Source organism: Neoarius graeffei, chromosome 2, assembly GCF_027579695.1.
Source record: "Neoarius graeffei isolate fNeoGra1 chromosome 2, fNeoGra1.pri, whole genome shotgun sequence".
NCBI classification, from domain to species: Eukaryota; Metazoa; Chordata; class Actinopteri; order Siluriformes; family Ariidae; genus Neoarius; species Neoarius graeffei.
In genome coordinates, this window is record NC_083570.1 from 6,488,971 (window position 1) to 6,503,015 (window position 14,045).

General features: G+C 41.5%; 2 protein-coding genes across 2 annotated transcripts in view; one reads left to right on the forward strand and one right to left on the reverse strand.

The window, feature by feature from the left end:
* LOC132877588 (tripartite motif-containing protein 16-like) overlaps positions 1-14,045 on the forward strand; it is a 421,828-nt gene that overhangs the window by 107,577 nt on the left and 300,206 nt on the right. The gene's annotated exons all lie outside the window — the stretch shown is intronic.
* On the reverse strand, positions 1,081-2,168 carry LOC132878400 (stonustoxin subunit beta-like). Its single transcript, XM_060913663.1, has one exon. It carries the CDS (start codon positions 1,678-1,680, stop codon positions 1,105-1,107), a length of 576 nt encoding a protein of 191 aa, XP_060769646.1. The 5' UTR covers positions 1,681-2,168; the 3' UTR covers positions 1,081-1,104.

The following is a 14,045-nucleotide window of genomic DNA, read 5'->3' on the forward strand; positions in this document are numbered from 1 at the left end:
CCTTTTTTGTACCTTTAACTTTTCCAGCCTCTTATTGCCCCTGTCCCAACTTTTTTGAGATGTGTTGCTGTCATGAAATTTCAAATGAGCCAATATTTGGCATGAAATTTCAAAATGTCTCACTTTCGACATTTGGTATGTTGTCTATGTTCTATTGTGAAGATTTGTAAATTATTGCATTCCATTTTTATTTACAATTTGTACTTTGTCCCAACTTTTTTGGAATCGGGGTTGTAAAATAAAAGTAAGAATAACTGACGATAGAGGAACACTAACAAATACACACTGTAGTTATCTTAGACGGCCAATTTCACCCACAGTGAAAGAAATTCAGTTTAAAATACTGAACAATATTTATCCAGCTGCTGAAACTCTCAGGAAAAGGTTGAATTTGCTTCTGTCTGAAAATGAGTTCAGCACAGAAACTCCATCACTGGGGGAAACTTTATTCTCCTGTGCTCTTGTCTTTTATTCTGCAAAGCTTTGATTGTAATATTTGAATAAAAATCCCAGACTCACATATAAACCTGGATTTATAAGGTTCTATCTGCGGGCCAATCATCATCCAGGCTGAATATGGGATGAACACGACATCGGCAGCCTGAACCGATCATGTACTGGATGTTCTAATGGAGTTTAAATATTGTTCAATGTTTTACAATCAAATCTCAGGGTTTAGAAACAACTTCAGATTTGAAAAAGTGAATGTGGATTTTACATCTAAGAACACAAGCAGAAAAATCAAATTCATTCCAAAAGTGATGTTTTATTTTTATATAGTGTGACCTGAACAGGTTTAAAATGTTGTTCTGTTCTGGCTTTATTACTGTTTATTAGTTATTTAATGAGACGCTGCTTAATATGAAACAAACACAACTTTATAATGCGAAGGTCATGAGATCATTTTCTTTTTAAATTTGACAAGTTTCTTGTCTGACAGTTAATTTTTAACATTTCCTTTTTAATTATTTTAAATTATTCATCTGTTTTAATTTAAATATTAAAATGAGTGTTTTTGTGCAGCTGGATTGTGTTCTAGTGAAACAGACGACTGAGCAACAACGTGGCAACGTGCAGGAATTTTACAGAAAACACTACACACTTTTATTCTGGATCACACAATCTCACTGTAGAAACAGAAGACCAGGGGACCCCAAACCCAGCGTATAGAGTCTGAGTGAATGTGATGTGGACTCTGTGGAGGAGCTTCATCGTGTCAGAGATGCTGTAGAAGGACAGAGTTCCTGCACTGTGATCCACATACACTCCTATTCTGGAGGCTGATGGAACTCTGAGATCAGTCACAATGCTGTTCTGCCAGAAAGAGAGAAAAGAAGAACAACACCACAGACTCCAGGACTGATTGTTGAATCCAAACCCACACTCATCACCCTGTCCTTTCCTGCTGATGTCTTTATACGAGACTGATATGGAGACACCATCAGCACCGCTCCACTCCACCTCCCAGTAACAGCGTCCACACACACTCTCCTTACACAACACCTGCCAGCAGGAATCAAATCTCTCTGGATGATCAGAGTAACGCTGCTCTCTCCCACTGCCTCTCACTGCTCTGTTCTTCTCAGACAGAACGAGGTCACGATGTGCCGTGTTGGGATCCAGAGTCAGATAACAGAAATCTAAAATAAAAGAGAAAAACAAACTGAACAATGTGAACATGAATATCCGCGCTGGGGGCGTGGTCACGAAAACAGCAGTTCGGTTGCAGTGAAAACTTTTCTCTGTAGAACCCTGTCACTCCCCCCTCCCCCCACTCTGGGCTCAACAACACAACAAAAGGGCAATAATATAACAACAACCAATCAGAATTCAGATACAACAACCAATCAGAATTCAGATACATCCTGTTGCCAAGTAAAACAGCGTTGCCAGATTGGGCGGTTTTGACGTTATTTCGGCAGGTTTTTCTCAGATGTTTATAAAGATTTCGCACGAATGTTCTGTGTGAGAATGCAGCCAGAGACACTTCTACAGCCTTAGAAGGACTTTGATGCAGCGCATTCTATGTACTATCTCCGTCCACTAGTCTACATCCAATCCAATCCATATTAAACACTTCTGTGACCCAATCAGAGATCGCGGGCATCACACGACACAAAGACCTAGTTTACCCAGCCCCCCTTAGGTATTTTAAACAACCAAAATCGAGCATTGGCCTAAATTAATCAAACAATAAACATTAATCTCATTAAGTATTATTTAAACAAAATTATGTGGATGTAACTGTAAGACTAATATGAATGTGTGTAATGTAGTGCAGAAACTGAACTCATAAACTAGTAAATAAGAATGACGCAATCCATTCTCCATTTTCTCTTCTCATGTTACATTCAGCCATGCATCGCAGCCTAACTTTTTTTTTTTAATTGAAGTATATAAAACAGGTACAATCTAACAAATCCACAAAAATCAGGATAACAGATGAAAATACATGGATGTAGACAAAAATTAAGCAGAATAACTAGGCCTATAAAATTAATAAAACAAACAGGATAAAAAGATAAAAAATAAATAACCTCAGCAATGCAGATGTTAGATATGCATCGTAGCCTAACACAGCCTACATAATATTATGCGTGTGCGCCACCTACTGGTGCATGCAGGGCTGGATTAACATGGCCAGGGGCCCCTTGGCTACAAGTTGCTGTAGCCCCCCCGGCCACCACCATCTTATCCCATCTACCTGTAAAGAACTGTCTATTTTCTACATTTTAAAGTTTTTTTTTTTTCATTATTAAACTTTGTACAGCTGGGCCAGCAAAAACAGAACACCAAAAACTATAAGGTTTAGATTGACAACAACTTATCACAACTTATGCAACTGTCAATTGAATGTGCCTGTAGGCCTTTTAGGCAACTGAACCTCTCAAGTACACGATGAAGAGGCTATAATGAAAGGCAATAAAGACAAAGTAAAACTAATGATCAACAACCAGTATCATTCTTAACAGTTTGTCCTCCTAGCTTTTCTTGTAGACAAGTCATCAATTAGACTTGAAAAATCCAATGAACGCAGAATGTCACTTTCAAGAGACATTAGAGACAGGTGATTCAATCTGCATTGGCCCATGGTGGATCTCGGTCTACTTTTAACCAATCCCAGTTTAGAAAAAGACCGCTCTCCACTGGCATTAGTCACAGGCAAAATCAGAAAGAGTCGTAGGGCAATGTCAACATTTGGGAACACCAGCAGCAAGTTCCTCGTTCTCAAAACTTGCAGAAGAGATCTAGCAGAGGTGCCCTGGTTCTGCATTTCACTAACAAACTGTCTAAACTGCACAAGCTCTTCCACAAAATCTGCTTCCACATCACCAGAATATAGTTTCTGGAGCTCACAGGCATCCCTGCGGAGATCTGGCAAGGGCATGGACACGATGTTATTCAAAAATTCGAATGTTTGGTTAATTGTTTTGTAGGAATCATATCTCCGATCTAGTTCTGCAACGAGACGGTCAATTATCGCAAGAAACACCCTTGTTCTAAACGTGTCTCGACCCGATATCTCATGCTCTGGCTCAGTCGATTCATCGTGTTGTCTTTTTCTTTTTCTCTGTCTATGTGTGTCTGTTTTGTAATTTTGAGCGACAGTTGGAGACATGTTTTTTGCATCACTCTCAAATTGGTCAAAATCATCGCGTAGGCTGGCCACATAACCCCTCAATGAGCTGACCAACTGAACAGCATTGCATAAATCCAGTTCCACTGCTTGAAGAGCAACACTAGTTTTGTGGAAACGCTGCAGTATGTTGTTCCATAGATTACACAGGAACACATTCTCTAATTCATCCATCTTCGAATTGTATGTTGCGGCTTCGCACTGTGCTGTTACATTTTGACTGGGGTCTTTACTCAATTCCAACAGCGACTCCTGAATGTTGCCATAGTTCTGATGAAGTGCTTTGGTTCTGATGCGTGAGCTGACCATCTGGTATCGGAGAGACTTTTAAGAGTCTCGATCCTAGCGTTTTCATTAGGTGTCAGACCAGCTGTTATTGTCTGCCAACGAGATGTAGATTTGGACGCAAAGTTAAAAAGTGCCTGTACTATAGTGAAAAAAGCATCCGCCTCAAAGCAGCTGTTGATCCCAACTAAATTCAAAGTGTGTGCGGCACAAGGTACCCATTCAGCCAGAGGGTTTATCTGTGTGATTCGTGCTTGTAGGCCACTGTAAGTACCAGACATATTTGCAGCATTGTCATAACACTGGCCTCTGCAGTTATTGATGTCAAGCTGCATGTCATTCAACACGCCAAGAACAGCCTGGAAAAGTGATTCTCCCGAGTGAGACTGAATTGGCAGAAATTTCACAAAACGCTCTGCAACACGCCCATCTGTTGACACATAGCGTATAATGCATGTCAGCTGATCTGTGTGCGCAACGTCTGGAGTTGAATCAACACTAATCGAGAAATACTTCGCCCCTTTTATCTGGCTGATCATTTCTGTAAGAACCCTCTCTTCCATCAGTTCGATAAACTCCAGACACGTTGTTGACGAAAGGTAAGAGGGTACTCCCTTGCCAGCATTGCCATATTTCTCGATATGCATTTTCAGAAAGGGGTGAATTCGCTAATTACTTCCAGCGTTCCCATTATCCAATCTGCCAAAGATTTCACTATTCCCCCTGAAAGGCAACCCTCGCTCCGCTAGATGTCTGACCACCACAACCACTCTCCTCAAAACCTCTCTCCAGTACGCACACTCACTATCAAACTGGCTTCTCAGCTCATGGTCAATGCATCCAACATTAGCACACCGTTTAAGGTAAACCATCATCGTGTCTCTGTGGCACTTTGATCCTTCGTGCTCAGACAAGCGCAAGTATGCATTTTTCCAATCACTGTACCCACATGTCAACGGACAGTTTGTACCGAATAATTTGCATGCAAAACAGAAGATTGTACCCTTTGAAGGAGAGTAGAGGAGCCACTCTCTCTGCACAAGTTCGCCATTGCCAAGTTTCCTCATGAATAAAGACTTCGAAAAATACCTCTTCTGCTGCTTGTGGATCCTTTCGGATGCTGCATTATCAGCGTCTTTGTTACGGCACTTATCAGGTCCCATTTTTATCCAGTATTTCCTAGTAGGTTCATCTATTTCGCCCCAAAACCCTGGATCCGAATTTAAGTTAGCATCGACATGGCTAGAATATCCCAGAGACACGTCACAGGCAGCCGCCTGGTCAGAGAAGCTAACATTGCATGAGCTTGCGGTCCCAGAAACAGAGGGGGGATCTAGATGTGAAATGTCTGATGTTGATGCTTGAAGGAAACTATCATGCATGTCAATGTCATCGGAGTGAGTGTGTGCGCGCGCGCGTTTGTGAAACTAGTGGCAGTGGCACATTCATCCACAAATGGGACAGGGTCTGAAAGGGATGGTCCTTCACCCTCACCAGAGCTAGTAGTACTACTGGCTGCAGCTGCAGCTAACATAACGTTTGCTACACTAGTGTCATGATGACTTGCACTTGCCAGTTGGGTTTCATTAGGTTTAAAAAACCCTGTTAGTTTTGGTATATTGCTCAATAGAGCTTTGTCACGTTGGGCTTTTTGCCATTGCGCCTTGCGCTTTTGAGCACTGCTCTCGTATTTTCTGTCACACATGTTCACTGTTCAACTGTGGAGTGTCGTCGTGCGTGACGTCTAACGTTTATATATGGAAGGAGGATTTGCCTCACCCAATCAGTGTCCGTTTATTTAAAGGTCCCATGGCATGAAATTTTCACTTTCTGAGGTTTTTTAACGTTAAAATGAGTTCCTCTGACCTTCTTAAGTCACCCCAGTGGCTAGAAATTTCATAATGTGTAAACCAAACTATGCCCAACATTTGAGAATGGCGCGTCAAAACGGCGCGTTGATAAGCTCTTCCCTTTACTACGTCAGCAAGGGAGATGATGTGTGTCACGTTGAGTTTACGAAAGGAGTCCGAGGGAGAACGGGGTTTTGTCTTAGCAGCGTGGCTACAGGTGCTGATAGCAGCGAGTATGTGTGCGCGCAGCTTGGTCAAGCCCCTCCCCCCATGGCCCGCCCCCACCCTCTACCCTTCCCCGCCTCCTGCTTCTCATTAGCAAAACGACACACTGGGAAAAGCGCTGAAATGGGGCTTTCTCCCAGGAGGCTATATTTACGTGCCGAGGGTTCATTTCGAGAAAGGCTGCAGATATAACATCCGGAAGCCTCCACGAGCCCGTTTAAAGCATCAACAAACCACCATGCCATGGGACCTTTAAATATTCATTTTGAGCCAATGAATATGAAGGTTTTTTTTTCTTTTGACCAATTGGGGGCCCCCATGCGAGGCGGGGGGCCATATGAAGCCATATGAAGCCTGTGCGGTGATCTGGGCGTGGGTGCATGTAGGATTCAGAACACAGCAGATGATTGCAGAATTATAATCTGATTGAACCACACGGAGCCGAGTACCAGACAGCAGATTCTTCACCTCCAGCACTGACGGGCTCATGCTGCTATTTGTTCAATTTACAAATAGTATACTGGACTTGAGCTGCATATTTTTACTTTACAAGATAGGCATCAAGTACATTTTACATTTTGAGTGGTTTTAAGTGCATTTTGGGCTGGAAAACGTCAGCAGTATCTGGCAACCCTGAAGTAAAATTGTAACCTGTCAAAGTTCTCGAGCCCTCGTGCTGTTTTACCGTTAGATCAATCACATATCAGCTTAAACTAGCATTCTAAAACTAGTTAAAGATCCCACAGAAGAGAGCGACTCCCCCTGCCAGCCTCATGGAACGCAGTGTTTAAGGCTCCGGATGGGTTTTATTTCCATTTATGAGGGAAAGGAACATACACCCTCCCGACAGTCAGTGCGGTATTTGCTTGGAAAACACATTTGCAATTTGGTAGAATGAGTTAATCGTCACATGCAAGATTTGCAGTTAATCAAATGGATTTCATATTATTATTATTATTATTATTATTCATGAATTACTACAGTTCTGAACTTCAAATGTTAAAAGTCTGGCCTTTGGAGAGATGATGGAGACTCTTTTGGTGGAACACAACGGAGCAAAATATTGTGACCCTCTAATGTTGACCTGAAGTTGGCACCACTGGGGGTTGGCATTGGGTTTTTGTCCCCACCAATGTTAATACCAAACCTACGCCCTTGCCTACATGTTCTCGTTCTAATTGTTGTGACTTTCATCCAAATGACAGCTGGCAATACGTTGTTACTTTGCACTTTTTGTTGATCTGGGTACTAATCTTTGAGAAACTGGATTGGCAGAATGTTGCCTGTGAAGAAAAGAATGTCTTTTTATTACCCTGTGCCAAGTTAATATTCACTTCAGTGCAATTTTTAAGAGCCATAAATTGTATTTTATTTATTGTTTTTGTTGTGAGTGGTTTTGTTTATTGTTTTATTTCTTTAGCTTATTTATATTTTTTACATTCCACTGTTGAATTGAATAAGTCGACTTAATTAAAAAGTTTACTGTTCTATGAAAGGGTGTATTTGCATGATCATTATTTTACTAGTGGCATAAAATTGTCTTGAAAAGACGTCAACAATAATATCGTTAATCGCATTAATTTCTGAGACAATATATCATCCAACAAAATTTGTTATTGGACAGGCCTAGAAGTGTGTGTGTGTGTGTGTGTCTGTGTGTGTGTGTGTGTGTTAGATGTACATTTCAGAAAGTCTTCTCTGCTCTGTGGTTCTGGTTCTGAAATGATCTGAACTGCTGCAGCTGTGGAGAGAAAAATAGAAACATGAGTTTGTGTAAAAGATGGAAAGAGTTTAAAGTGATCCAGTCAGTTTATTCATTTTAAATCAGTGTTTTAGTTCAAAGTGTCGGGTGAATAAAGTGTCTGCAGAAAAGAAAGCAGGAGCATCGCTAAGAAATAACACATCACTGTGTTTCTCCAGCAGGAACAGCTCCTCTTACCATGTGGAGGGATTTTGTTGAATTCCTCCTCACAGAATTCCTCGAGTCTCTTTTTCAGATCTGAGAGAGAATTCCTCACTCCATCAAATGAGAGATGTTGATGGACAGTGACGCTGGATGTGTGAAAGAATGGTCTGGATAATTGAGGAGAGCGACGTCCAGAAGCTAAAACCTACAGAAAGCAAATGAAATGTAAAACCCACTTGTGATGTCAGACAGGGACATTTATTGTTCCCTTAATGAGAGGTGTTTTAGAGAGTGTGTGAGGAACAGCTGGCTCTGTAGATCAGACAGTGAGTGTTACCTGGAGGAAATGGATGTGATCGTGTGTGTGTGAAAGCTGCTCCAGCTCAGTGACTCTCCTCTGAAGATCAGCAATCTCCTGCTCCAGTTGCTCCAGGAGTCGTTCAGCTCGACTCAGTTCAGCCTTCTCCTGATCTCTGATCAGCTCCGTCACCTCCCAGCGCTTTTTCTCCATGGAGCTGATCAGCTCAGTAAAGATCCTCTCACTGTCCTCCACTGCTGTCTGTGCACTGAGCTGTTAGGACACACACACACACACACACACACACAAGATTTAAAGCTCATCTATCATTCCCTCTCTTACTAGGACTGTAAATGACTCGTTGTCCATGTTGTGTGTGTTTCTAGGAGCAGCTCTGTCTCTGCTCACTGCTCACCTTTATAGTGTTCACAGCCTGTTTCAGCTCCTGCACCTTCTTCTGCTTCTCCTGGATTCTCTGCTGGGATTTCATCTGCTCCTCCTTTAACTCACTCTGAGGACAAATAAAATACATTCAGCTTTTTATACAGTACGAGCGAACTGGTTCCATATTAATGTCAGTTCAAAGTACATTCATGTTTCACTCTGAAGGTTATGTACTGTGTGTGTGTGTGTGTGTGTGTGTGAGAGAGAGAGAGAGAGAGAGAGAGAGAGAGAGAGAGAGAGAGAGAGAGAAATGTTCACTAACTGGTCTGGGCTGGGTTCCCAAAAGCCTCTTAAGGCCAAGAGAGTTTTAAATGACCTCTTAAGATCCATCATCAAGCTAACGTGGTTTTCCCGAACAACATCGTAGCACAAGTCGTCCTTTAGTTTGCTCGGAATTTACGAGAGACCCGGAGCACTCGTTCAAAACAAAGAGCGACTCGCTCGCTGCCGAATCCACAGAATGCGCATGCGGCTCTGAGGGACTCTCACAGTCAGCGGGGGAAACTGGTGTTGAATCTGCTGGTGGTGTTCAATTAGTTTTCTTCTACATTGCAAGTACATCGAGTTAATTATCAGAGGTGGACAGTAACGAAGTACATTTACTTGAGTTCTGTACTGAAGTACACTTTTTGAGTATCTGTACTTTACTTGAGTATTTTTTGTGGAAACTTATGACTTTAACTTCACTCCATTTGAAAGACAAATATCGTACTTTTTACTCCACTACATTTCTATCAAGGTCCTCGTTACTCGTTACTATGAAGCAGCTTTGAAAGTGGATGTTTTTTTCTTTTCTTTTCTAAAACGTGATTGGTTTTTCCGCAGGTGACACTGAGACAGTCTATCAGTAATCACTAGGGTCACGTCACGTCCATAGACTATAGCTAGAACCCATGGTTCAGTTTTCTGAAAGGAATAAAGAGTCGTTTCATTTTAAATGTTTGCTTTGTTTGCCTAAAACGGAGCACATCACAGCCTACAAAAACTCACCACCCGACCTGCAGAAGCATATTGAGGGATATCAACGTTTTATTCTATGCAGTCTGATTAGTTATGTGACTTTCTGTGGATTTGCCCACCAAGTTGCCATAGTCTTATCCACGTCTAATGTTTACACATAGTTAGTTAATTTGCACACTGTTAGTTATGTCTAATATGATTGCTTTTAGCAGCTACTAATGCCTATATCGGGGACGCGAACTGCAAAGACGCTCATCGTCCTGTTGCTCTTTAGACTCCTTCTTACAAGTGAGTTCAGGAAAACCACATACAGAGACAACGTTCGTTCCTTAAGAGGGTCTCTCACCTCTCTCTTTAGGTCTAAACGGCACCGTTATCAGGAAACCCACCCCGAACCAGATTACGACCATCACTGAAGATAAATTTAACACTCTGTTCACCAGAACACAGACAATTTTAATCAGCTTTTACAGAATCCTTCTGATTGAGACACACATTGAAATTCAAGTTCAAATCATATCACTGACTAAAGCACCTGTTTCTAGATGGGAAACTATAATTAAGATGATTTAATTCTGGAAAGATTTCTCATTCTCACCTGTTTCTCAGCTCTTTCTGCTGCAACTGAAACAGCGTCATGGTCTTTATGTTTCTCCAACATACACAAATAACAGATGCAGGTTTGATCAGTATGACAGTAGATCTCAATCAGCTTGTTATGTTCAGAGCAGATCTTCTCTTGGAGTTTTGCTGAGGCTTCAATTAATGTGTGTTTTTTCAAAGCAGGAAATTCAAGATGAGGTTTCAGATGAATTTCACAAAATGAAGTCAAACACATCAGACAGGACTTGACGGCTTTGTGTTTTCTCCCGGTGCATAAATCACACTCCACATCTTGGACTTCAGTCTTCTTCAGTTTCTCAACCACTTCAGCCAGCATGTTGTTTCTGCGTAGAACAGGCCTTGTAGTGAAAGTGTCTCTGCACTGAGGACAGCTGTAGACGTCCTTCTGATCCCAGAAGCCATTAATACACACCTTACAGAAACTGTGACCACAGGGGATAGCCACCGGATCCTTCAGGAGATCCAGACACACTGGACACATGAACTGGTCCACAGAAAGCTGATCTACTGAAATACTGGCCTCGGCCATTTTCCTGAACTCACACCGAAAGAGAGAGAGATCAGTTTTGTTTTCTCTGAAATGACAAGTCACTTCCTGGTCCTGTGTGTGAAAGAGAGAGAGTGATAGGAAGAAGAGGAGCACAAACACAGAGAGGTCATGAACACTCCTCTATTAACCATTTCATCTCCTTTCAGTGCAGAAATGTATCCCATGTAGCTGCACTGATTAGGATTAATTTCATGACAGTTTATGAACGTTGATTCAGTGGACTCCACTAAAATGTCCAAAAAAAACAGTGGGAAAAAAAAAATCATTCAGAAAAATCTGGAAGTCCAACTCCCTTCATCTAAAGAGTTTGAACACAAACAATTCATCTCTTGTTTTCTCCATCACAACACACACTTCTGACCTTCACTAATTCACACATTCCCTCCTCTTTGTCGAATTCAGGAAGAAACTTTCTGTCCAGGAAACGCAGAAGAGAACGTCGCGATATTAATGAATCAAGCAGCCAGAAAGATAAAGGTTTAGATGATAAAAAATGTTTTATTAATCATTTAAACAAGTTACAGGAAACTTTTCCTTTTTTATCTGAATATTTTGTGTATAATTGTGTACAACTGTGTTCAGTACGGTTGGCAGAGACATTTTTAGCAATGTCAGTCATCTGCTTTGGTTCATTATCCTTCTGAAAAATCCACTTCTGCTGGTTGAATCATTTCTCTGCAGATTTCTGAAAGTTCATGACGCCGTTATTGAACACAAGCTCACCAACAGCGCTGTAGGAGAAACGGCCCCAGCCTCCTCCGTGCTTTATAGTACCCTAGTGCAGTTTGATTGGAATTCTTCTCCTGGCTTTCTCCACACAAACACTCGACCACCACATCCATCCAAGTTCAGTTTGGATTCATCTGAAAATAAAATGGTTCTCCAGAAGCTGCTGTGTTTCTGTGTGTTCTTTTGCAGATGTCACCTTTATTTTCTTCTTCTTGAGGCTGATGAATGGTTTCTGCTGCGTTACTCTTCCTCTGTCCCCATGCTCCATGGTCCTGATTTGAATCGTATCTCATCTAGTTGTATCTGCTAATTCTCATCGAGATCAAGACTTGCTGCTGTTTCTCAGCTGCTTTTCTTGATTTTAATCACAATTTTGCTGCCCAAATCAGCTGGTGGTATTTCTGGGGCTGCCTGTACGTTGTCTGTTTTCATTCACAAATCCTTCATTTATCAAGTTTTGCTGATCAGGTGACTGGAGCGGCTTCTTTCTGCAGCCATGTTATGACTAAAGAGTGGCCTTCTTTATTCATTTAAAGCGGATGTGTATGTAGTCGATTCCCTTCAGGTTCATACAGGTATCTTGAGCAGAGTACCCACATGGTGGAGCATCACATTAACTATGGAGTCACTAGAACGACCAGAATAATATTAAGAGACGAAATACTTTTAAAAAAGATGTAACCATGACCAGTGTATCCACAACCCCAAATCAGAAACCGTTGGGACAGTAAAGCGTTTACCACTTTATAATGTTGCCATTCGAGGAAAGACTGGGCCTTTCCTGGATCCTGATTTTTACCAAATCATGACTACAATCACCTGTTGACATCCCCTGTTTCAAATCACATCATTATTGAATTGTTTTACCTCATTAGTAGCCCTAAACTGGCCCTGTCCCAAAGTGAGATTCGAAGGGTTTCAGGTCATTTATTTTCTTTTCCCATTTTGTCCTTTCTTTCTGTCCATGAAGTGTATGCAGTTAAATCACATTTTAAAATCAGAACTCCAGATAGAATTGAAAATTAAATGAGACTTACCTGTAAGTTGAAGTTCAATGATAATTCTACCAAATCCGCAGCAGTACTATCATCGAACTTCAACTTACAGGTAAGTCTCGTTTAATTTTCAATTCTACCAAATCGCAGTGACGTACTTCCGGTTAACATGAGATTTTAAAGCACAATTATGGACACAACCATCCTTGCAAGAAAACAATTTTTTATTCCAGGACAGCATTTTGGAAAGCACCATTCGTTACAACAGGTTTGTCATAGAATTTGCGGAAAGCTGACTCTGCAGACCAGCCTACATGTTTCAAAATAGTATCTACTGGAACCGTTTGACTAGCTTTACTTACGCTAGCGGAACGAGTGCTGTGCGCCTTAAAGTTAGCAGGGTTTATGCCACTTAAGTCAAGAAGTGTTTTAATCCATCGACCTACTGTGTTGGTTCCAACTGGTGAAAAAGGCTTAACATACGAAAGCAACATTTGTGTGTGTCCAGGCTGACAATGTAACAAAGTTCGCTGAAGATAATGTTCTAGTGTCGTATAAACACACAATTCCTGTTCCTGGTATTTTATTACGTAGAAGGAATCAAACGTATTTCCTGGTCTACTCCGCTTCATGTGCTCCGTTAGTTGGAATAAATAATAATTCTGTGTTTTCTTCATGCATTCAATATCCAAATGAGCTAAAGTTTGACATCTCCGTCCTGAGGTAAGGGCAAGAAGGCCCACTAACTTTAACGCAAGTTCTTTTAATGAAAGCTTGTCCAAAGGGTATAATAACTTCATATAATCTAACACAACGTCAACATCCCATGTTTCAGGAGTACCTGGGTAAAGGTTTTCGACAATTGAAAACACCCCTGAAATAACGAACAATAAATGGATGATTGGCCACAGTATAACGAGTTCCAGATAAGGGTGTGCCCATTAAATAATTAGATAAAGCTGAACGCGCTGTGTTCATAGTGGAATAGGCTAAGCCCTTCTTGTACAAATCGTGGAGAAACTCGAGCACATCATTCACAGTGGGCTGCATGGAATCCACTTTCCTTTGTAAACAAAACTGGGTCCATTTGTGCAGGTAGACGTTATATTGCTTCTGTGTTCCGTCTCGCCAGGCACATAGGAGGACCTCGATAATTTCTGAAGGCATGTTGTGCTTAGAGAACTCCTTCCTGATATTCTGCATACCAGAAGATGGAGTTTGGGACTCAGTGGATGGACCTTGCCGTGCAGTGGGTTTGAGAGGATTCCCTTGGTCGCTCGGACAACTCGAGGATGATCGATCAACAGCCTTAGTAAATTGGTGAACCATGCTTGTGTATTCCACATTGGGACAACAATAATCAAGGTGGCTTGCTCTAGGGTGACCTTCTGAAGGCACCTGCCAATTAGACAAAACGGGGGAAAAAGCATAGGCATTAGCAAATTCTCCCCAATTTAACGAGAAAGCATCTATATATGTTGAGTGCGGGTCAGGCTTCCATGACACATAGGACTTAACCTTGTGGTTCAGTCTACTTGCAAA

Bases quoted from the DNA above. Each gene is read 5' to 3' on its own strand.
- LOC132878400 (XM_060913663.1), bottom strand. From the start codon at position 1,680: ATGTTCACATTGTTCAGTTTGTTTTTCTCTTTTATTTTAGATTTCTGT.